Source organism: Numida meleagris, chromosome 6 (assembly GCF_002078875.1).
Source record: "Numida meleagris isolate 19003 breed g44 Domestic line chromosome 6, NumMel1.0, whole genome shotgun sequence".
Lineage (NCBI taxonomy): Eukaryota > Metazoa > Chordata > Aves > Galliformes > Numididae > Numida > Numida meleagris.
The window spans coordinates 7438620-7464891 of NC_034414.1; the positions used below are offsets into that span (position 1 = coordinate 7438620).

A 26272-nucleotide genomic window follows, 5' to 3' on the forward strand; every position below is an offset into this window, starting at 1 on the left:
AAGGCACCCAATATTTCTGTTTGTCTTAAAAAAGCTCACAGATTTAGCATTTGTTTCTGAACATCTGTTCCTACAGCAGAAAAACATTACAGGAAAATATAATTTTTCCTGGTCCCAAATTTAAATACCTGTAACTGTTAAGTGATCGTGTTGTTTCAATTGCTCTTCTTAATTAACCAATTGGAACACCTCCTGTCACCTGCTAGTCAGTACAGTGAATCCAGCTTCCTGTATCAAAACAAAGTTCCAGTCTATTTCTGACCAACATTTATTACGTGCAAACACTGAAAAACTGCAATAGAACAGGGTCCTGATATGGAAAGAAAACAGTAATTTCAGATAGGATTTCACAGACTGACCACAGGAAGCAACAAAAGTAACATAATAAATGTGACACTAAATCTATCATCAATTAAATAGGAAGACTGATGAGTTTAAGATACCAGTAGTCAACAGATAACCATGGACTCCGAAGAGGAAAAGAAATCAGATTGTGAACTGCTAAACGTTTAAAGAGTAGAGGTGAAATATCCTTTTATCCAGTTACATATTGAACAGAATAGATTCCTAAGCAGCTATGGACCAGAAATAATCAATTCATTGGCTTCATAGTTTGCATTAATACCAAACCAATGTTAAAAGTATCACATGTAATGACTGTAAAGAACAAAATTTTTAAGTGAACTGTCGCACAGAAATGGTTTTTGGAAGATGATGTACTTGTCTTTTTGCAAACTTCAGTCACATGCCAACATGAGATGAGGACATCATTGGATTGTAGGCACCTCCGAAAAAAGTCTACAGTGCAGGAATGCTTAAGCATACTTTCAGATCTAGGTAGATGCTTGGAGAGGTAACTAAAAATGTAATACACCTAATGCATTTGTTAAAGTGTAACATCTTAAGTCACAGAAGCCATGATTTATTTTCAGCCAGTCAGAGGTCTCTCACACAAGGTGTGGTCCTAGACCATTTAGGCTTTTCATCACGAGCTTTATATATATATCTACACACAGATCATTTTAAAAAGGAATTACATCTTAACTACTTACTACAGAATACTTTGCTTCAACAAGGAAGCCATTATATTTTCAAAATGAGATATACACCTGCATGAAAGGTGTTCTCCTTCAAGTAAGGAGCTTCCACAAGAATAGCAAAATAAGTTCTTTACATACTTAATTCAAGTAGGACAACTACCAAGGGCAAGTATAATGTAGCTCTTGTGTAATTAAGTCATCATTTGTTTTCTCAAGCAGATTCAAGAACGTATTAACATACAGTATAAACTGTTTTTAATGAAAAAAACACTGGGCAAGGGTGCTGGTCAGTGCGTCAATAAGAGGAAAACTACAGCTTTCTCAAATAGAGTTCTATGCAACCAAAAATTCAAGGGATCTTTACGTACTGCCTTAAACAAGAATTCAGTCTTTTCTTACAGTTTGCTATTTTGACAAGTTTTACCCTACCAAAATCAATTAAATGCAGAAAAACACATTTCTACATATTTAAGCCTAATAATCTTAAACTGAATCATAGAATTGTTAAGTTATTTCCATTCTGAAGCACGATGCATCTTGCTCCGCTTGCCCAGCAAAACAAAGGTTTTTATTGGGGCAGAAATGAGAAAGTGTGCTTAGGCATTGGTGTTATCCATGCATGGAATTTCATAGCTTACAGATTTAAAGAGTAATTCATTCCTGAAGCATTCGCTAACACTATGTTAAAATTTACAAACAGGTGTATCTCATCAAAGCCTACAGTTTGTCCAACTACAGTTACCAGTACTATAAATAACTATCAAGCGGAGTAAACTCCTTTCAAATACGTTTGCCTTTTGGAGTCAAAACTGTAACAACCAAGTGCTGGCTCTGTGTTCCCAACAAAGTCATTTCGAGAAAAAAAAAAAAAGGACGGCCAGTGATCACTTCCTCCCCCCTCAGGGTTACATTCCTTTTATCTATTCAATGATAGGATCAATTCTGCTTTCAGAAAAGCAAATTGGTCATGCTGACAAACTCAAGTAGGATGGGTCCAATGTTGAGTACAAAACTGAATCGCTGAGCGGCACTCCAAAAACCAGATAGCACAGAAAGCCTTTCAGTAACAAAGGAAGGAGGCTTTCTTTTAAAGCCAAGTAGTCACCATTACAATCTTACTTTGAGAAGGGAAGAAGTGGCAAAAAGACAATAGTTTTTCCAGGAGATCCACCAGCGTTTATACACTTCTGCAACTTGTAAAACCCTTTGAAATTTAGCAGGATTTCAAATAAATAGGTCTACAATAACTAGCAAATCTTATATCAATATTTACCTTTCTTAACATGGAATAAAAATAAAATTAAGTATGTTAAGGCAGATTTCAATAAAAATGTCCCAAATTGCACAGTTATGTTGGTCAGTGGTCTAGAATGTTCTGCCCAGGTTAAAAGGTTAAATACTTGCCTCAAGTCAATTCAGCCTGGCACCTGACCATTTTATTTTCTCTGTTTTCAGGAAGATACATAACTAACATAACTTACGCATACCATACTATGTATTTTGCACTCCAATTTAAAATAAAATTATGCTTTTACAAAACGTGAGATGATTACATGTAACAGGCTTTGTGTAGTTAGACCGCTATATGCATAGATGCCCTTCTGCTATATTCTTGTTCTTCAGTATCTCATAGTACTGGAGGCTCTGAAGTAGGAGAGGAACTTGTAGCACAGACTAACCACAAAGTACCAGATATTCCTTGCCATTTGTGATCTTGCAATAAAGATGCGCCAAATCAGGATCACGAGAATTGTATTGAATCCATAGCGTATATTCCTCAACCTAAGAAGGAAAAAAAAAGAAAATGTAAAAGCCAAGATACCACGGCCCACAGGGAAAAAAACCACAAGTAATTCAATTCGTCTATCTATTCATCTCAAAATACATTGTTACAGAGGCAAGTTAAGTTAGTGTCCAAGTAAGCTAGTAAGTGGAGGACCAAGCAGGCTTTTTCACAGTTTATTGTTCAAAAAGAAACACATAAAAATTAAAGGTAAGTCCTATAGTTAAATAAATATACATCTGCTTCATAGTTGATAAATAAAACCTCCTTAAGTCAAGGTCACGCATACTAACTTACATATAACTGGCTGCTATAAACTCAAAACCAGGCTATTTCAGACCATCAACTTCATTCCCCTCCACGTATTTAAAGCTGCCTAAGTACAAACACGACAAAATTTCTCAAGAAATACAGCCCGTAGTGTCCACTGCGATTTTTGACTTCTTCCTTCTCAGGGAAGGATGTTTGAGAATTAGGAGAAACTAAGTGTGCATTTAGGGCAATTGGGATTTTTAGCAATATTCTCTCGTGTAAATATAGAAGCTCCAAAACAAAACAAACCAGAATTTGCACAGACTGTTTAGAAAGAGTGACCTTTTTTAAGGCAACCCTAAGAAAATACTGATCTTACATAGCTGTACAGGCATACTGGGTTTTATTATGCCCAGGCCTTACTCTACATAGCTTAATGGTGCAAAAATAGTCTAGGCTAACATACTACGCAAGTAAAAAAAAAAAAAAAAAAAGACCACTTCTGCATTTAAGGAAGTATTCCACTCAGTTTCCTAGAGAAGCCAGCTTCCTTAGGTTACCATATCTGGTGAATAAGGCAAACAACAGACTTCTCAACTTTAGCTAGAGTTAAGTGCTAAGTGGTAACAAAAGAGACAGATTTAATACCTTGGACTAAAGAGATGCTAGAATCTAACCCTCATGCAATATAACCCTTTCATAAACAGAGCTGGGATGATCAGATGCTATTCCAAGACTATTTTCTCATGTTATTTTGGTACGATCCCTTGTACAAAGAATGGCACCCACATAAACGCCATTCAGAAACGCACTGTGGAGTCCTGAATTCCCATAATAAGCCTGAATGTCACGCTTGCAGGCAGCTTATAACATATCTGAATTAAAATCACTATTTATCAAATTCAGATTAGCGTGTTGCTATGCCACATGTGGCCTTTACAGCCATCTCTCAGGATAACAAGGGCAAGTTCAGCCAAAATTATCAACACTGAGACAATCCACGTCAATTTCTTCTTCAGAAGACAATGTAGAAGAAAAAAACCTCTGTCTACACCAATAAAGTTCTAAATGGTAACAATGCATTCTAAGCGGAGGAGTTAAGTCACAGATAAGAGGCTAAGAGAAGCCATCTTGAATGAACAACATCAAAGTTTCCTGTCCTGGAGTAGAGTCCGTACACGCTTATTTGTCTGCTTCCAGAGATCGTCCAACCAAAACAAACAATTATTGTTGCATTAAAACTCCACGGTTGAAAAAGCCATTCTCATCTTGTCGGAGTACTTTTTTCATCCTTCCAAAAAGGACCCTTATTAAAATTAGAAATTTAGATGGCACAGTATACACTAGCAAGAGCAACAAATGAAGGTGATGAAAGATGAAAGATGACTGCTATAGACTACTTCGGACAACTAAACTGGGACAGAACTAACCTGGCAGACCTATACAGGAGCTATAGAAAACAGCTAAGTCATGAAATTTAAAAGCAAGACTTGACGTGAAGAGGAGAAACACAGGAAAGCAGAATAAAACCATGAAAATGTATGCTTACTTATTTAAGTGTTTCCTAGCTGCAGGGAGGCCGGACATTTCTTCATTCAGCACATATTTCTTTGTTCCCATGCAGTAGTTTTCCATGTATTCTGCCCAATGTAGTTGTCGAACATCAAAATTGAAAGTCTGCATAAAACAAAAGCTTCCACTGTTAATTGCCTGAAGAGAAACATGTCATTTTTGATAAAAATTTCAAGAACAAATGCCATTCTATGAGTTAACTTCCTCGCAAATGAATTCCAATTACCCTGTCCTTAACTGTAAGAACAATCTAGATTTAGACTCTGTTTGAAACTCAACTACCAGCTTCCCATACATCTCTTGAGAATTTCAATCACATCACGTCTTTCTTTTCCTCATCAGTAATATTCTTCCCTCAGCTTATAAGTGCACTGCTTTCCTATTCCATCTGTCCACACTGAATCTCACTCTAAGTATTTTCAAATATGACGTTTCTTTCTCAGCCAGAAAGTAATTCGCATATGCTGCAGAATAAGAACATTGTTCTGTGTCTGTTCACTGATAAATGCAGTTGTTAACTGTGCTTATTGTCATACAGCTGTGTTTTACGAAGAACCACGTGAGTATCATCTTCAGGAGAAGATGCTGTGGAACATTCACAACTCAAGTTTCTCACTGGTATCTATTTCCTCATCTCAAAAGATTCCACCAACAGCCAGGTAATTTCTAATAAAGACAACAAGCATCTGGCTCACAGACTTTGAACCAAAATACTGAAAACACTGCTCCATAAGAACCTGCCTAGTAGGACTGTTTTGTGGAACTGTAAACTAACATGACTGCTTGCTTATAGCTTTTGGAAGTCCCACTCCCCTCCCTGACAGATCCCTCCCAGTTTGCAAAAGCTCCTGCTATGAGTACTCACTATAATGAATTTCTTTAATGCACTGAAAGAGCAGAAAAATTGCAACCAGTGAGAAGAGTCGGGAAATCTAATGCATAACTACTCTCAATACCATATTGACTGCGATTTGAAAAACGTGACATGGCGAAATTACACCAGACAGGCCGAGTCAGCAATCAACTACAGCTTATGCTACAAAAGCACAGCTTCTGAGATGCAGTCTAACTGGGTGTGCATTGTTACGAAGCATAAAAACCTCTACTTTGACAAAACTAACCCTCAAAACCCAGGAGGGGAGCGGGGCAAAAATAAGACAGCTCTTAGGAGAAATTTAATTCACCATTACTCGGACCGTGTGCTCAACAATAGTTTTTCTTCTTCCTCCACTACCTTTTCTGTGTCCCTCCTTCTCATACATTTACCCCCCTCTGCACGGGGCAATTTCAGTCACACAACAAATGGAAGGATTTAAATATACACAGCTCTCTTGCTAAAGTATGAAAGATACACACCGAAGTTGCTATTGGTTTGAAGCACACAAAACAAACAAGAAAGTCTATCAAAACCTACCTCCTGTTCCTCAGAAAAAGAGATACCACTAATAAAACAAAGCCTTGTTTTATTCATGGTGTATTTGTGCCTGACAGCTCGGTCACTTAGTTGATACATAGAGCAAACGTGATCACGAGATCAAGAAAACAGCTATCTTTTGTATGTCTTCTGCTACGGGTCCCATCTTTTGTCATCTCTGATCACATCACTGATTATTCAGCTTATAAGACAAATGTGTAGACAATTTGGTACATCCAAAAGGATGGGGCAGGAATCTCCAGAACTGATTTAGTACCATGTTTTGCTCTGCATTACAGTAAGAGGCATAAGCAATTTATTTCGTATTAAACCAGTAAAATTGCATTTCATTTTTAGTCTCCAGATTCATATCACACAGCTACTTGCCTTCTTGTCTTCAGGGTTTAGTTGATTCATTAGCATAGTCATATTTTCAGTATTCCAAATCCAAGAATTGCTTGTAAAGTATTCTAAGAATACCATGGCCTTATGCAGACGTGTTATTGTTTTCATCATCCTACAGTCCAAGGAATGGAACGTTCAGGTTACAGCGGTAAACATGAGTTCAAACAAGAAAAACAAATCAGAAGATAGTAAGTTTTATTACTCATAGTAGTAATTTTAGTAATAAAACTTAAGTTTTATTACTATACCCTCAAAACCCTTTCCCCTAAAGTCTCACTATAATGAAGTATCTAAAAACAAAAAAACTACGCATAATATGCAGGATAGTTACACGTAATGCTTTTCACTTCAGCATAAATGAAAAATTTAACTTTATGAAAGTATCTAAAATTGAGCTGCACTTTGCAGAGCACACGCATGCAACAAGGGACTAAGTTTCCCTAGTCCTCCGGCACACTGTGCAAGACCATGTCTTTCTCAAATCCGGTTTATTATGGTCAATACAAGAATAATGATTAGAATAATCGGAAATTCAGGTTTTCCCCTTAACCCTACAGCTTCCACAGCAGAGGGGGCAGACAGACCACAGCAGATCCTGCTAGTTAGGCGATCAGTTCCAGGTTACTTCAAAATATGCAGAAATACCTTCCGATATGCTTTGTTACACAGACTACAATTCTGCAAGAATGTAACTCGGAGTACAGAGAAATTACGTTACAAGGATCAATTTGGTCAAGTTATCCTTTAATCAGAGTATCTGAAGTAAACCCAAAAAGTAAGTTACTCAGTCCCACGTGAAAGAATTTTCCTGCTGTAAATGTAGGATCTTTGCAAGTGTTCCAAGTGCTAGATACGGTCACTCAATTTTACTAAGTAGCTAGTAGTCACATAACCAAATGCTATTACATTTCTGCTTTGGGGCCTGGAATTATTTCCATCTGACAGAACCGCTTCCTAATAGCAGGACACACTGGTCACTTTAAGCAGAGAGAGAAGGGGTGCGTGGAAAAAGCCAAGAAAACAGAACAACCCAGCAATAAAAGGAAATGGCTTTCCGAAGCTAAGCTTTGTTCAACAGAATTCACAGCAGCAATAAAAATCACCTTTTTTTTCCCCCGAATGTTGCCTTAGTGCATTCATACTCATAGGATAGATAGAGCATATTCTCAGAAAGTCTTCAGACCAACACATTTTGCATTACATGACTAACATTAATGGCCGGTATCTCACTGCTAAGTGAATATTCATTCTGCCCCTTCTTTGATTTTAATGAAACGCAGTAATAAAAATGATTTGATAGGATTGAAAAAGCAGAGTGTATCTGAAGTAAAAAAAGCATAAACGCTTTTCCAATATAGTTTGTGCTCCTTCAAAATGCTAAATAGTGTAAATGAAAATCTGAGTAGATAAATGCAGATTTGACATTTGCTATAGGCCAAACACTGTTTAACTTTTTCTAGGAGCACGGAATCTTTCCATCTGCTTATGCGTACGGTTTTAACACGTAGCGAAGCCAATCAAAAAAATAAAATACACATAACTCAGCTGGCCAAAGAAGCTTCTTTTATCTCATCTGCAGACTCGCTCCCTCTATCTCACATTGAATTCAGTGATTGAATACAGAATCAGCTGATGATTCATGACATCAGTGGAAAACTGTTCCTTTTTTTTGTAGGGTTAGTTTCTTGTTACATCAGCCAAAATAATCGAACGACTCTCCATTCTCTTAATTGCTAGATCTGACAAGATGGAAGTGGCAGGAGCATGTGGCTAAGGGATGGTACAGAACCAGCCTCCTCAGCAACAGCTTGTTAACTCCCACTAAATCAACAAGTAACTATAAAAAAAGAAAAGGAACCTCTTACATTCAAACGTGTCAGTATTGAGCATAATTTAGGGGATGCGTAAGTAGTTCTTCGCATACTAGGTTTTTTGGTAAAGCTATTTTAAAGCTTGAACAGCACCATATTTCTCCTGCAAATGGGAATATACAGATAAATGAAAAAAGGTGGTGTACAATATTTAATGGAACTTCCTCTCTCAGCCTGAGGTTTTCGAATACACTGCTCATAGGCTGCTCCTCAGACAGTAATTAGCTATAATTCTTTGATGTCAGAACTATATAACCAGTAAATACTGAACACTGTATCGCACCTTCTTCACAGGCTCAAGATAGAAAAACCAGACCTGCTAATAACATGGAACTGAATACTAGGTGCGGTCAGCAAGTCAGTGCAGCAACACGTAAAGTGTTCACTATACAAGACAGAATTTTGCCTCTGGCCAGTCTTTAATGTCATTTGAACAAGATACATACAAAATACAACTGATTTAAGAATCACATGGTAAGAATTAAAAGATGGAAGCAACAGTTAAACAGATCAAGCCTTCACAATTCCAGTAGGCATGTTTCTACACCAGAAAATAAAAAGCCACACGGCTTCAGGCTGAAAATGCATTTGGAACAAATCTTACATACAGCCTATTGACTCTAGTCTAAAAAGGTCTGAACTCAGATACCAGTTGATCCTTCAGTGGATGTATGTGCTGTCAGCATTCAAGTCTCAGCATAAGCATTAGAGACAAAAAAAAAAGTTAAGGCTCCTCTGAGCTACATTAAGCAAGCTTTCCCATTTGTCAAGTTAAGCAAGTTTTCATTTATCTTTAAGTTTCGAAGTTTAAGACAACCTGGAATTCTTACATTTCTAGCAGCTCTCGTTCCTTTAAGTGCACATTTTTTCTTCAAAGTCTTTCGAAGAGGCAGTGACTATGTCAAGGGTGCTTTATGTTAAGTTTAATAAGCCTTAATTAAAATTCTCTCTTTACACCTCCCTACATTCATCTGCTCCGCTTTCTCTTCAGCCTTCTGAGAAGCAACAGAAAATCAACCGCTGGAAAAATCCCTGAATTACAGCTTTAATATTGCGGTATTCTTCCAGACTAATTGGAAAGATCTTGGGGTGTCTATTTTCAAGTGCTTTAATATTTCAAACATACCGAGCTTTTCATAATAAGGTTCTGCTGTGATAAGCACTATGCAACATTACAAAGTTACAAGCATCAATTATGCCTTTTGTTGAAGTTCATTAGACAACAAATAAGCTTTGCTATGCATCTAAGTACATATAGCAAGCTACTGACAACGCTACGGAACTTGGACAGTGAGGACTATTACCACTTATATAACTACACAATATTAGAAAAGTCTCTAGTAGTCTAAAAGATTAAATCCACTCTATGCCATTCAATCCTTATTGTACTGTTAACACCTACAAGATTTGGAAGGAACATTACATGCAGTTTTTCTTTTTATTTTCCTCAACTGTTAAATGCAAGAATGTTTCACTGGAAGTCAAAGCGGTAAAAAAAAAATCTCCTCTTTCACTAAAAACTTCAACTGTTTCTACAAGTACTGCGTACGTTATGAATTTCATATCATAGAAAGACTTGAAAAGGCCAAGTCTTCAAAAAACTAATAAAACAATCCTTCTGTATGTTTTTTTTTTGTAATTTCTAATTATTATTATTAACATAATCCTTTAGCTGCAAATGGCCATAGGTCTGATCTAGTTCTACTTGCTAAGTCTCTCATTCAGATACAGTAAAATATCCTGACCGTACGGCAACAGTGCAGTTCAACCTATATGTTAATCTCATTATTTAGTTTTTTCTACACCACATGCAATAAGTATCACAGAATTGTATACAGATAGTGAGAGGATAGGCTGTGGACCATGTGAAGTCAAGGTGCTCAAATTTGCTTGTGCCAATTTTATCACTTTTTTTTTTTTACTATACCAGTCAAGTTAGTCACGCTAAATGATGGTGGAAGAAGGTTGCACTTGAGATTAAGCAAGCCTTTCCTCACTCTGCATTAATAAGAAGTACTGCTTCTTCAAAAGGACTGTACCAAATTCAACAACCTCCAATTATATTTCCAAGGCTTAAGAGGTTTCCTAGTGCATGTCACCTAGTAATTAAAACCAGAGGTCAACCAGACACGCGACCACAGCACAAGTACACTCCCATAACAGTGTTATCTCTAGTGTGCTAGTTAAAACAGGTTTCAAAATACTCAGTCAAAAAACAATAAAAAAAGCTCAAAAAGCATAGAGATCTGGCTCTGTTTGGTCTGCTATTTAATAAGGCAAGAAGCCCATTAAGACTTAAAACTGCATGTCTCCTTGGCATCTAAAGGGAAATTTCCTTACGCTTTTCCTAAAACAGGCTCTCATTAAAAAAAAAAGTTTAAAAACAAAAAAAACCCACTATATCAAACATATATTCCTTTAAGTGTACTGGATATCAAACTCAGAACCTTTTTCTCCAAGCAACTGAATTACATGTTACAGCCAATTCTTTTTTTATTTAGTTGAACCTAATTTTTTTCCCACCAAACCGGGGATCTTGTGCATGGTAGGAAGGCTGCCCAGCTACAACTATACTAAACCAACTATTAGTACTCACTAATACTTCACAGGCCAGAAGAAACGCTTTTAACATCACCCACTGTACCCGTGCTAATTAAGGTTCTAAATTGTGCATTTGGTGTCCAAACTCCAGGAAGAACAAAAAACAAGACAATGTTTCCAACATTACAACTGTAACACTGATCTAAACAATCTGTTAATCTTTATTGCCTTGTTTTACTCGCATGGATCTGAGTTATTATCCCACTGGCTAAACACTGACAACATTCTAGCAGTATTACTTCCCGTTTGTATGACAGCAGGTTTGTTTTTATAGCAGTTATTTTTAGCAAGCATAAAATCTTCACATCTTTCAGGGAATCTCTACAAATTACTCAAAATATTGATATTATCAAAGAAGCAAAACAGCTGGAAACTCACACTTAAAGCCTTGGTTTGATCCGTAGAGTTTAAATATCTCTTTAATATGGGGAGTTCACTATAAAGGCACAGCCTCCACCACTACTGCTGCTGTACTACACCACTGAGTAGGCTTGGAACAACAGAACCCAGAGCAGCTTAGAGGTTTTCTCCTACAAACTACTCACATGGCTTCCTTTTATTGAACCAATGCCAAATCTGTTATATGATTCTTCCCCTCCTAAGACAAACCTAGACTACAGACAATTAAAGAATACTCACTTGTGTTAACAAACTGTCACCACAGTGGAGATTTTACAGTCTGAAGACGAATACTTTTGAAAACATAATATATACAATGAGTTAAGATCCTATGGCTTGGCAAATTTAAAACAAATGGCAGCGACATCATATATTCCTTCTACGTAATCTACATTGGCCTTAGCAGAATTTAAAAAAATTCTGCTAAAAGTTTAGCAGAATTATGCTATTTTCACCACTGCAGAAGTTAGCCAGCTAGTAGTTACTATCAACTGAATGGAACGTTGAGATGATACAAAGCACATCAGATCAGCTTGTATCATATACAGCAATAACTCACAGTTATTAGTAAGCTCCCTTCCATTTTCAGTTTATAACAGCAACAACAATCTTAATGCCAACCGCTTCCCAGAATGGAAATGCGGTCAATGGATGGTTATTGCTCATAGTTAGTAAATCTAGACAGCACCCATGCCATATCCTCCTCACAAGTCTCCGCCACCTTACCAGCAAGATACTTCTAGCCCTGTCCTTCTTACCATGGCTTATGACCTGTCAATTTCAGCAACACATCGTACGAAAATGCAGGTAGTATATGGCCAAATGCAGTCCAAAAGTGATGTAAAATGGGATTGGAACACAGAACAATGGTAGGGTGCCTTACTGCGCCATCTAACGGATTTGTCTTGTAACTCAAATACAGGTGGTATGCTGTAGGACAAAATAAGGATCAATATTTTTAATACTTACCATTTATGAATGAACATTTGCTATATTTTATATTCTTTTTATCTTGACTACTCAACCACCCAAACAAAATAATTCTACAAAACATCCTCATTTTTGCTAAGAAGTTTAAAACTCACTTCAAATTCAATGACCTATTCTCAGAGAGAGGGAAAAAACAAGCTGAGTTTTAGTCACAAAGCATTCAGGGGAAGAAAAAAGTGAATATACATCATCATACTGCAAGCATAGCTTTGTTTAAAAGTCAGAGGAACAGATAAGACAGAGCTAGGCGTCATTACCTTGGGCTTCTTCCAGTAATCCTGAGGTAGATATCATACAGGAATGCTGGGGCCTTATGGCTTACAGCAATCCAGTAATGATATAAAAGGTGATTGGAAGTTAGATTTACATTGGGCCGTCTGAAGGCCTGTTCGAGAGGATTCCTCTTGAAAGTAGAAATTACATGGTATTCTAAGAAAGAAAAGTTGCGTAACAGCTTTGATAGTAACCATGTAAAATTTAATGGTTTTCAAAGTATATTACAGTGTATAATATCTAGTATGCTATTGAAATAACCACCCTCGCTCTTCTACAAATGACAAAAACTAAAACAGTTAAGCTTTCAAAATAAGATACTGTTAAACTGGTTCATATTATATCAAGAGATCTTTTATGCCTTTATGTTCAGTAGTGTTTTACTGTAGCTTCTCTCTTTCTGTTCCTCTTCCCTACATAAAAAGCCGATTTCAATAATTCACAGTTAATTTCATTATATAGCATGTAAAGCTATTTAAAATATTCCTCTGTATTTCATAAAGAAGGCTATTCTAGACTCTTGTATAAAAATACTTTTAAAAAATAGACTGAGGACTTCGCAAATACCAAGTGCATTGCAAATTACACTTTTTACAAGTTCACCGTATTCAATTGTTTTTATGAAACGCCGTTAGGATTGGACTCTGAGAAACTGAAATTTGACACCTGAAAATTCTGCGCATGGTGGACATGTGCATCTTAAAAAGTTATCTTGAAATTCACTTTATCTTTCTAATTACCTCCTGTAATTTTATGTTGTTGCTTATAGTAACATTCCATTAAAATTAGGATACAAATGAAGTCAGCAACTTTCCAAGTTGAGCTGAAGCAATAAGGTTTATAAATGTAGATAAATAAAATGGGCAAAAGTGAGTAAAAAGCATGAAGGAGTCAAGAGAAATAATACGGATTTAAGTATTTAAGATAAAGAGAAAGAAAATAAACTAACCTCAGGAATTTTATTTCTAAAAACTGTAGAGCTAATCAACGTTGAGCAAAGTAAACTGGCTGACATGGTATTTATTATAAGAACTACTACAGAGTTCTTGGCACACGGGTTACATTTTAGTCAGAATATCTAAGAGTTGAAAATAGGTGCCCATACTTTCTTAAGGATGTCTTTTCCCCCCGTGTAAGTAGTGTCATGTAACCACCAGACGATTAAAATAGCCATAAAAAAAATGAACTGAAGCTAGAAACAAGAAGCTTCAAGTACAGAACTGTACTTGACAACAGCTGTACAAAGTAACTCTAGTTTTGAACTATTTACCCACATATTTACAGTATGGTTGGCATTAAATCCAACATCATTACTTCTCTCAGCAGTGCTCTTCTCTGTCTATTACCCATAATCCACAGATAAGGTTGTGGCAGCATCAAGCACACACACAAAAAAATATCAGTTCTCCCATTCTTTAAATAATTGAATTTCAAAAACCAAAAATTTTAAAAAAACATGCAAAATAAAACAGAAATGCTACGAGAATGAAAAAGCACGATGCACTGCAGAATTAAGAGGTATGGCTGTTATACTAGTTTCAACACCAATAACCCAATATGACCTACTGATTATAGACTGTTGTGGTTTTTTTTCCCCAATTCATCTTATTTTTCTATTAAAGCTTATAAAAAAGGAAATATGGCATACCAACTTCACTCCAGTGGAAAGGGTTGGTGCCACCAGTTGTACAGTTATACACCATGATATTTCTTGGTCTGGAAGTGAAAAAAGACCAATGAGTAAGTTAGAGGACAAATAAGTTTTTTTTAAAAGGCAGATGGGAGAAAAAAGAAACCTTTCCACCAAAAATCACACCCAAAGTTAACCCTGTTCTCAACAACATAAATTATGTAAAACAAATTGTCAGCTTCTAATTACGTTTTTTGCTTCCTATATTCTGCCAGTATTGAAATCTATCTTTAACTATTATATTTTATATATGTGCACGTGTGTACGTGTCTTTCCCCCCCCCCCCCCACCACAGAAGGCTTTTTCTAATTACTGTCAATTACAATGGTCACAACAAGGCTCAGGAAGAATTACTTAAGTATAGCTTATTCACTAGTATCCTAAATGTTATCTTCCCCTTCATTGTGAATTGTTAGCCATTGCCTTAAGTCCACTGGTAGACTAATGCTGTTACAATCTTAAATCCCTTTATCCTGTGGGAACCAGCAGAACACCGATTAAGTATCAAAATGCATAATATCCTGACTTCAAAACACTTAGCACTCTATTGTCACTTGCTGTACCTATTAACTCCAGAATACCAAGCCGCAGCCAGCGTCATGTTGACAACAACATCTACTGGAACAAGATCTGCTACTGCACCGTTGGAAGCTCTCATTGTTCGAAGAATTCCTTTTCCTGCCTTAAAGAATAAAATTAAAAAAAAAAAGACAGAAGATGCACCTGTAAAACACATGAAGCTTTACTGTCTTCCAAATGGAAGAATGACTTAAAAATAACATGTAATATTAATACTTAATTTACTATTAAGTCATTACTTACAGCAATGAAGAGACCGCTAGGTCCATTGAAGTTATCAATCCATCCCTAACATGAATAGTTGGGAGGAAAAGGTTTGAGTTAGCACAGCAAAGTCAACAGTTTTAACTGAAAATCTGACAAGTTAACTCTGAGAAATATTAGTTTCCATATCCCTAAAGCTCACCCAATAGTAAAATCTGGTGATATAATATCCTGTCATATAGACAATAGGTCTCCGTAGTTTCACCGATCCTTTTAAGTGAATTACTGGTTTGCTTATTTCCTACAGTTAATGAAGTACACAGTACATTTATGTTCAGAATAGTTAAGTTAACAAGTATTTTTAGACAAACTTCCATCAACTCAGTCTAACAGTTGACAGCAAAACTGCAAATTGTTATGGGTTTTTTTTTGTATTTTTCAAGTAGAAAACATTTTCAATTAACTTTAAAGCCAATATTTAGACATTATATACTTACTGGTCTGACATGTACATACTCAAGATCAGTGGTGTCAATTATATCTATTCGTACGTACTTAGTGCTGAACTGAGGCTATTCCAGTACTATCTCCCATACACGAGGAAGCATGTAGCATAAATACTGTACAAAAATAGATAGCATAGAGCACATACAATATATGCCATTCCCTGCGCTTCAAAGCTTGGTTAAGACTAATGGAATCAAAACACTTATGTTTCACAGACCCCAATTTCCTTAATGACGGTTCACAACTGCTGATATATTAAAGCACCCTGAAGAAGCAAAATAGCTGAAAAAGATTTTTTCATATGTGAAATAGTATCTCCCATTGCAACTTAAGTATGTTGTTCCACATTTAGAGGTAATTTATTCCCCTATGCTTCCCACATACAAGTGTGGTATCTGATGCCTTTTGTAACACAGTTGTTAACAAGAAGAAATCAAGCTGCAGTTTTCACGTCTAAAAGGTTCGCTACACACACAAGCTGTCAGTATGTGCTACAGTTTACAAGCAAGACAGATGAAAACTCAACAACTTACAGGAAAAGGCTCCTTCCAGCTAGCACCAACAATAGATGGCCTTATAATGGCAGTGTTTAATCTTGCACCTTCTTGCTGTACTACGTATTCAGCTAAGGCTTTTGTATACGTGTAAGTGTTAGGCCTGTCACCTATAAGTTTAGGTGTAATATCATTCACTAGGCTATCATCCATCCACCTAAAGAAACAAAACACAAGCAAGTGTAAATTAACGTGTGCTGCTTCACTGGAGAAAGTGAGGGGAAAAAGGAAAACTAGATGAATAAAAAACAACTTCTGAAAGTAAAATTAAAATCCCATTCTTTTCTTCAGTAGATCACCCAGGAAAAACAAAGAGCATTAAGTATTCCACAAGAAGCTGCATAAGCACAGACTAGTAAGAAATTCTGCAAAGAAACATAGGCAATAATTAACAACTCATTTCTGTATTTCCTGGGTCTGCAATAACCCCACTAGGAAACACTAAATCTGCATACTTTAAATCCCAGCTTGAGTATTAGAACTTAAAGCCACCTCCCACTGAATTTTGCAAGTCACATACTTCTACATTGAAGTCAGAAGTTGAAGAACATTTCCATAAGCATTTGTTTATCAGGATCTGCTGACAAATTATATTGGGGTCAGCTTTAAGAAAATAGAGCTTCCAAAATATCATTAATGAAAATAAAAAAAGCCAGGATTTCTGCTTACTTAAACTAAAGGTCAATTTTCAAAAGATGCAAGAAAAACATCATGTTTAGTAAAGCCTGTCTTCTACTATTTTTTCTTAATGACAACTGGATATTTATAGAACTGTTCCGAAAGAAGAGCTTAAGAAAGAAAGTTTAATTTGAGATCCTCCAGCAGCAGTGCAGTTAGGATGGTTTACTGACGTTACTACTAGCTCACATAAGACAGCTAATACTGATCTCATGCTCATTTTGCTTTAAATCAAACCATAAAACTTAAGTGTTTGAGAGTAAATACTAAGAAGAAACTTTCTTCAATCCAGAACAACTGGCTAGTTCCAAAACACTTCCGCAAACGTTTTATATGGTATACTGTAGAAAGTATATTTATAAGCTTAGTTAAATATGACAGCTTCCTTAAAAAATCCTTGTTAGTTATTAAAAAATTACCACAATGTCTCATTCATATTTAAAAAAAAGAGAATACAAATTGAAATGGAAACAAGTCACTCCATAAGCAAAAGAGAAAAGGGCTGCACGTTTTGGAGTCCACTGGAAGAAGCACATGCTATTTAAATTTTTGGCCAATTAATTTATTGTACTACCTATTACTGTACTAAAAGGCAACTAATACATGCCTCTGCAAAAATCTCTCTTCGGAAGAAAGGCAGTGAGCTTCCCAGCACTAGAAGCTAAAAAGCTGACACAACCGCAAGTCCCAGAATTACCTGCAATGTTGTGTTAAGCGATCATACATCTCTAAAGCAAGCTGGGACAGAGGGATGCCCGACAGCCTAGCTACACAACTCCAAAAGATCCAGGGCTGGAGAGGGCAAAAACATCCTTTCAGGGGCAGGCCACCGAAGTTCAGCTTATCCCACTTACTCTGAAGGCTTAGACTACAAAAGCATTATTTATCACCTACAAAACTCTATTATGTTCCAGCCTCAATTCCACATAATGCAATACATTTTTTTTTAAATGACATTTCCTTACAAGATTCAGTACTGCTACACACCTAGCTCAGCTTAAAGTGACCATGAAACCCCAGCCTGTTTTCTTTAAAGAAAAGTGTCGCATCAGTCACACGTTAGACAGCAGTAAACTGGTTTGTTAGCTTCTCTGTTTCTTAACTATTGTTTGATATTTCCCTACTAGAAAGCAAGTAGTTAAAAATCCCTGGATTAGATTAATAAAGCATAACACATACTCAAGAGAATCCATCAATTTCTTGGGGTCAACAGGAGGTGGATAAACAATTTCCTCAATATGTTTTCGATTGCAATATGCATATGCAGTAGAAACATGCATGAATACTTCTAGATTCGTCATCTGCTGTGCCAAAGAGAGGAGCTGTTTTGTGGAAAGCACGTTTAACTGAACGGCATCTCTGTTGATTAAAAAGGAAATTAATTAGTAAAAAGCAAGACACAAGAAAATGCACAAAGAAATAACTAGTCAACCCACTAATTCTTTCCTAAATACCTAGTGATGGGTATATATGCTACTTCTACTATCCCTGACTTACTCCTTTACCCCTTGAAGAGTAAGCCATGTACAGTATCCTAGCCTTCTGCTCACGATATGACACAGTCTATCTCAAAATTTCTCTCAGTGTTCAGGATACTTTTCCTAAGTTCTACCCTGTTCCTATCGCTAAGACAAGCGAAGTCAGCACACTTTTGATTTCCTCAAGCTAAACCCTGATCCAGTACATTTTCCAGAAGATGCAAAGGAAAAAAAGAGACAACAGAACACCCAGCTACCAAAGGAGACGGCTGTCAATTTTAACAGCAGCTTTGAACTTCCTAGCTCAAGTTAAGTCAACAGCTCAGGAGGAAAGCTTAGAAAGCTGGTCATTTGGAAGTGACCGGCCTTTTCCTGTCGAATAGCTGAAGACTCATTAGCACAAAAGGATTACAGGAGGAAAGGAAGAACAAATAAAAAGGATCAAAATAACATAGCACATACTTTCATCCCTCCAACTTAACTGCTTTTCATAAAAATAGCACCCATAAGGACAATGCATGAGACTAGGCATATCTCTGCATTTTGTACCACATCACAGAACACCTTACCGATAACTGCTGTGATTCTTCTATAGATTCCAGATATTCTCTTTAGTCTGCAGAACTTACTACAGGCACTAGCATTCTCATAGACAATGCACTTATCAACTAAGATTCAAGAACACTGCTAAATGAAGCTTTAGAAAAATTTTTTCAGCAGTGTTACATTAACAAAATAACATTTACTTCAGGGGGGGAGAAACAAGATTAAGTTTAAGGCTGCTTTATCACATATTATCACTGAAACATTGGGGGGCAGCAGTCAGGGAACTGTTCTAAAGTAATAAACACGATTCAAAAATGTTACCTCCAAATAAGTTAATTTATTTAAAATAGAGTTGTTCTTAGTATTCACTTCCTCTTTAAGGAGGTTTAAGTAAAGAGTTCCTGATGATAGGTGTACGCATCATTGTAAGATACAGAAATTTACAGGCAAATTAGGAAGAGCTCCAAAATAAGCCTAGAGTATTTTGCTTTCTTGGCTTTATTCCTACACTGACCCTGAGCTAAGTATTTTGAGTCCACTGGAAGAAGCATATGCTATCTAAGTTATGCTATTTAAGCCCAATTAATTTATTGTACAGTGACTGAAGAGCAACTACTATATTCCTCTGAACACATCTTCATCCTATCAACTAAATTCTCAAACATGAAGTGCAGTCACAGCAAGATAGTGTCCTTGGAAAAAAAAGGCAGCGAGCTTTTCAGCATTAAGTGATTTAGGAAGTGATACCACCAGAAAACGTTTTCATCGTTACTTCTGCTGTTGTGGTGTTAAGCGACTTTACATCATTTACTCCTGCTAAAAAAATCTCATGTGGGTAGATTTATAAAAACAAACATTCTAGCACATCTGCTAGGCACTCTGGCCTCAAAGCCCTCCTAATACCTGTTTTCTGCTGTGCTAAACAATGCTCTGGGCCCTCTGTAAGTGGAAATTGCCAGAGGCTTACCTGCATCAAGAACCCACTCCACTAGACTTTCAAATTGCTGCAAACTCCTTTAGGCCTCTTACAGGTTGGTAGCTCTCAAGCATTCCAAGGCCAAAGAACATTGATAAAAATGGGCTACCTTCTACTATTTCAATACACAGTACAGCATTTTCAGAGAGGTAGTGCCAACATTTAACAACTCAAAAATCATTTCAAAATCATCTCAGAGTTGCTCTACATTCTCTTCATAAAAATTTGAGCTGTTTATCACAAGATCATCATCTCTGCTTAGAAAGCAAATATTTTCTTGCTTGAGAGTCTTCTTTCTATTATTGCCTTAATAAAAAGGAACTCCTTTCTGCACGAGATGAAAATGATTCCATTTACTGTTTTCAACTGATTCCGAATTCTCCCTATTCCCACCACTGCAAACTCCCATTCTTCTTATTGAATGACTTTCTGAATGCTGAGCAGTATTTAATCTGCTCTTTTGTTACCCAAGGAAAGAAATCAAGTACTAGAACTGTTTGCATTCCCTCTTACACACAAGCTCTAGTATGAGTAGTGAACACAGTACATACTATACAGCTACAGCTTATTTACATCCTCTCCAGCTATCCCAGAGGTCAGAGCAACACATGATGATGTTAGGAAGACTCAGAAACGCAGCATATCCCCAAGTTTCTTCTCAACAGCTTCCATTCAGAAAGGGCTTTGAAAATTAGGCAAAGGCTTCTAGTTAAATAAAGGAGTCTACAGTAGAGTAAAAAAAAAAAAAGAAAGTGATCTATTTCATTTTTATGTACTAACAGTCAGTGTTTTTCTGCCTAGAACTTGAACACAAGGTGAAATTCATGTTGAGTAGCGTAATTCTAATCTCTGGCTGAGGAGGTTTAAATACTGTACCTCCCATCTTTTTAAGAAAAGCAAAACACAATAGCTGAAGACTAGTTTTAGGGAAAAGATTAGTACCTGAAGGAGAATCATTAAATTGACCAGACATGCAAAAACAAGTTACATGTTCAGCCTGTCAGACTACTACATTTGCAAGACTGTGCAGATACCCCTTCCTCTGAATACCATCAGCTTATCAAACTAGACCATACAGAATTTTAGACTCACCTTAGTGTTTCATTGAATCTGACTGTAGCAGCACAATGAAATATAATATTAATGCATTCTATAAGTTTTTCCTTGACTGAGTTACTAAGGTCCAGTTCAGGCTGTGTAAGTTCACTTGCAATCACTATTATTTTTTCTTTGAAGTCTGGCTGTTCCTCTCTCAACCTGTCAAAGAGCTGTCAAAAAAAACAAACACAGGACTAAAAATTCAAACTAACAGCCAATGAAGAATCATGTTTCATAACTAAAAAAAACACATTTTTTGCCTACATATGCCTCATTTCTCATGATGACTATGTTGCGTTTTAGCAATCTTACAACATGCTACTGACTTACCAAGGACACAATCAGTGTTGAATTAGTACACAGTTTATCCCAAGCAGCAAAACCGTAAGTACTGCATGTTTTACATAGAAAGCTGTAACACTTCAATGTGCATTATAAGAACTTTCTAACAGTCATCCCTATCCTTGAAATCAGATAGTTCAAGATGTCAAAAGGAACAGTCTCTACGAGACACCAGAACTTAAAGCCTTTTTAAGTAGCAGCCTTAGCACTGTTCTCTCATCTTTCAGCAGAGGGAAAGACTACAGACCTGCTCAAGTTATTTTAATTTTTAGGTTTAGAAAGCTTTCATCGAGTTTGAAAAAAAAAATCCAACATTTAAGAAAAACATTCCTGGACTTATGCCAGCTTCGGGAAACTTCCAGATTAAGAAAAAAAACAGAAAAACCACCCGCTTCTCTGGCCAAACGAGAGAGAAAATGACAGGGTTAAAGGCTCCTCACTGCATTAGAGTAGCTGAGTAACTCTTAACAAATCAGTGGCCAACTACCTAAGTAGCAAGAAAAAAAAAAATCACACCTCTCGCCTAAACCTCTGTTCATCATATACCCTCCTCACGGTTAACTGGATTCTAAACATGCAGGTTAATATGCAGACTATTAGTGTGCAAGTTTTCACTGAGCTAAAGAGTACTGTGGGAATGGAGCCAAATGCACCCGAAATTTTTTTAATCAGAACAGGCCCTTCTTAACTGTACATGGGCCACTGCATAGTGGTAATGCTGTAGTGAGAATTTAAGATATATCCAGCGGTATAAGTCTTGGATCAATTTCCCAAGCAAGAGATGATTTCACCTTAAAAGACAAAGTAGCCAAGGTAGCGTGTAAAGACTGTGATCACAACCACTTCCATTGAACCAGATATTGCTGCACTAGTTTCACAGAGTCAAATACCCCAGTAATTTTGTGGTTTTGTTGTCTTTTTTACTTTTTAATAAAAAATGCATTTTAAAAAAGTTTCGCTACTTATTGAATATATAGTATAGATAATGTATATATGTGGGCCAAGACCATTCCTGTTCGATCAGTGTGGCCCAGGCAAGCATGCATCTACAGAGGAAAATCACTTAGATAATTATTCTGATGCTTCCATAGCACAGAATTTCAGTACCTTTACTTTGATGTCACAGGTTTACAGTAATATAAATAACCAATAAATCTGTAATGAACTACTGAAGCAAACATCACTGTTCTGATTACAAAAAATACAATCTAAACAATCTGTTGAGATCATCTCCCTTTGCTTACAATGGTAGAACCAACAGCACACTGAAAAGAAAACCAAGCATTAAACCTCACCTTACTTAAAAGAAAGCAAGGTGGAAGGAGAAAAATGACTTGAGACCTCGGAAGAAGGGTCTCAATCTAATCCTAATACTCTCAGGCTGCACTACCTCTTGCATGTGATTGTATGTTCTCTTAGCATGTTTTAACTCAGATATTTGACTTCCCAATACTGCTGAACATCCTCCTCTTAATTTAAATACAGGATAATTTCCCACTATCAGCTTCGCTAAAGAACAACTTGAAAAAAAGACTACAGAAGCACTACAAATTTTTACCATTTAAGTTTTTTATTCAAACAACCACTTAATATTTTGCTTTAGGCAAACCAAAGTTGCTCATAGTAAAATGGGAGCAAGATTCAGAAGGACAAATATGCATGTTGTGAGAAAGTGATACATACCTTACAGCTGGTTATCTCCTCTATTCGTGCTTCGGCTGTCTGCCCTGCTTTGGGTCTTACCAACACATACACTGCTTTTACTTTAGGACAAGATCTGAGCAGCTTTTCCAAAAGCACTTTTCCCATGAAGCCGGTAGCTCCAGTCAGGAGGACATTCTTTCCTTCATAATATTCAGGTATGGAAACCATTATGACCTTAAGAGAAATTAAGAAATAAAAATATATTAGGGACTTGTGGAAGTTCAAACTTGCAGAAGGTACAAACCGTACAGAAGCCAATATTCAACCCCATACCTGAAAAAAAGGCTTACCAGATATTTGCACTAGGAATCACCACTTAAACTTGTTCTTTCCTCCTCACCACATTCCATAGAGTCCCACAGGGTCACTATAGTCATTCCGGATCTTACCATAAAACTGCCCCAATCACAGTTTCTTCTAGGAATTGGACAGACATTCCATTTAAGAAAACAGCTCAGTTTTCCAGTCTCTCTCTATGCGCATGGCCCTTCATGACTATGTGGTTGTTCCACGTCAGCTAAAGGTCATATCATTAAAATACAGTCACAAGTAGATACTTATAATACATTGACAAAAGACAGGGAGAAACAGCATCTCCCAATCGCTGGCCCTGGTATTTTGTCTGTCAGCAACACTGCTTGTCAGTGTCAGATTGAGCCTTTCTTCAAAGAATGGATGCCCCGCCACACAGAAGGTAAAGTCAATTGCTTAGTATGAGATCAGCTTTTTTTTCCCCCCTACTGATTACAGGAAGACATATTTCCACAGACGACACAAGTTTGCAACATTTTCAATAGTACAAATTGTTTGGTTCTCCTCCCCTCAGGAAAGTTTGCGTGAGAATTCTCCTAACTAAAAGTTACACCTTGTCACAAACATGCTTTCTAAGAAAATTAAGAGGAAGACAATGTTACTCAAATTTAGCACAGCACTCAAGTGTTGTAGGTTTCGCTGCTGCTAAGAATTTTGTCCTTGACAATTATTTCTTTCTTCTCTCCCAATCAACCACGTGGGGATTTTTTCCCTAGTTCTAGATACTATAAACGGGAAGACTTCCTAAGGATAAATATAATGTTTTTTTAATGTTGTCTTTGCACCATGACCTTAAAGACTTCAACCTGTGCTTCAGGCCAATTTCCAGACATTCTGTAAAGTCCCAAATACCAATACCTACAAGAAAATCCTAAAATGGCTTACTTTTAACTGAAAAAGACTACAGCATATGGCTATATTTCCACCATGGTGTATTAATCCAATTGAATTGCTATAAGTAGCAAGTTGCTGTAGTAGAAGTCTAGCTGTAGTCTCCTATAGGAGATCTACAAACCTAAACCATTACATTCAAAACACTACCAGAAGTGTTTTATGCCATCTGTCCATGGAGTTAAAAAAGAAACCATCCTACACATAAGAGAGCGTTTCTGAAAACTACTAAGAGTTACAACACTGAATACTGTAATAGAATGAAAGCCTTTCTCCACCTATCACTCAGGAATACGAGAACTCAACTTCTGAAGCGCTTGAGTCTTGTTTTTTTTGTTGTTGTTTCTAAATAGCAGGGTATTGCAGGCAGGAACTTACCAGGGAATATACACAAAATCTTGCATATAATGAACCACTACAGGCTTAATTTGCACATTTGCCATATATACATACATATTCTTGGAGTGCTTATCTACACACCAGGTATTGCGCTGGGCTTTTTACGTTCTTGTATCGTGATAAAGCCTCTGAACAAGCTCTAAGACGTTACTTGCCATAAATGAGTTATTACCCATACAAGCTCTGGTTTCAGGGATTAAGATATGAAGCCATATGTTTTGTCATCCACCACACCAAGACTTAGCTTGACTGCCTTTGTTGAAAAGAATAGCTCCCACAATTATTGTGGAAGCACTTAAAAAACTGACTGTGGGGTACAGTAGCGAGTTTAGAACAGTTTAAGCACTGCTATTTGTAATGGCCACAGGACATGATCCAAAATGGGTTCTGTGAAGGTTGATGAGATCAGCTTACTGTAAATAGGCTCCCCCCCACATCCACCTTTCACATTTGCCACATACTTAAAGAGACTTACCACCCACAACAAAGGCACAGAAAGCAAGATAAAACAACCTTATGAGCCACTTCTTCCCTGTCTCATGAGACATAGGCCTACTGTCTTCACCGTGGTTCCACAATCGCAAAGATTTATTACGACTTGACGTAAGCCTTTCCCTAACTCTGACTTCCTTGGTATTTGAACATACTATTCAATTCCATTTACTCCTTAATAAAAAAAAATCTCCATGCTTGTTCCTACATACAGGATAAGACTTCTGTTTCCTCTGAGAGCACTCATGCACTTTTTACTGTGCTGACTTAGTGACCAAGATTGCATTTTGCTGTAGTCCTTCGGAATTCTTGTTACTTATTCGTATCCTCTACCCCTTGAGCCTCTGTGACAATATTTAAATGCCATTATTTCACTTGTCCTTCCTCAAAGGAACGCTCAGTACTATTCAAAGAATGCTATAAACTCAGGTTTGTGAACTTGTTCACACAGGCAGAGACAATCTTGCAGTAAACACAGGACTTCACTACAACACCCGGTACATGACTACAGTCCAACATCTAAAAGATGAAACAGAACTGTAAAAAGGAGTAACACCGTTGGTGTTTAAGTAGGTACACTTGCTACAGTCCAGCTTTAAGCTAGCTGAAAAACCTGACAGTATTTAAAGTCATATGATTTAAAGAAAACTAGAAGCCGGAACAGATCAGAAAGTTTCCTGCCTCAGTTACGCCTGACAATACTCTTCTGACCAAAGGGTCAGTATCGGATATAAAAATAGTTCTGTTATTCTCCAGAAACATCAAACCTATGCAACACGCAGACGCACAGCTATGACTAAGAATGATGAAACCTGTCTGCTAGGAAGAAACACACAAACATATTCAAGTATTCACACTTAAGAGGCAGGAACACCAACATTCACAGGGTTTTTGTTTGTTAGTTTTTTAAGGAATCTTGACCGAACTATTTCCTTTGAGGAACTCAACATTACCTCCCCTCACCCTACTCTCCAGCAACCACAGCTTTGGGTAGTTTTTATTCACAGCGATTTTCTACACTAACTCTGCCTTTTCCTACTTGAATTCCTCTTGCAGTTTCCAGCTAGAAAAAGATAACTTATTAAAAGATATTTTTAATAAGCATATGCTGCTGTCAAATCATAGCAATAAATGCTGAGCTTGTGAATGAATTGCCTAGAAGCACCGTGTTTGACTCAAGGATAAAAACCATGCATGGAATCTGAGGAAGACTGGAGAAAGA

At 36.9% G+C, this 26272-nt stretch overlaps 1 protein-coding gene across 5 annotated transcripts in view; it reads right to left on the reverse strand.

The window, feature by feature from the left end:
• Positions 251-26272, reverse strand: part of FAR1 (fatty acyl-CoA reductase 1) — an 80287-nt gene continuing 54265 nt past the window's right edge. For 3 of the 5 annotated variants that reach the window (XM_021403652.1, XM_021403647.1, XM_021403651.1), the window contains 11 exons: positions 22936-23130; positions 20905-21080; positions 17992-18171; positions 16114-16291; positions 15113-15157; positions 14854-14972; positions 14249-14316; positions 12585-12756; positions 6449-6578; positions 4625-4752; positions 251-2822 (listed from right to left, as the gene is read on the reverse strand). In XM_021403652.1, coding sequence (XP_021259327.1) covers positions 2660-2822; positions 4625-4752; positions 6449-6578; positions 12585-12756; positions 14249-14316; positions 14854-14972; positions 15113-15157; positions 16114-16291; positions 17992-18171; positions 20905-21080; positions 22936-23124 — 1548 coding nt within the window. In that variant the 5' untranslated portion in view covers positions 23125-23130 and the 3' untranslated portion in view covers positions 251-2659. Of the gene's footprint in view, positions 2823-4624; positions 4753-6448; positions 6579-12095; positions 12268-12584; positions 12757-14248; positions 14317-14853; positions 14973-15112; positions 15158-16113; positions 16292-17991; positions 18172-20904; positions 21081-22935; positions 23131-26272 lie in introns of those variants that run through there. The other 2 variants (XM_021403648.1, XM_021403649.1) reach the window with 2 other exon arrangements.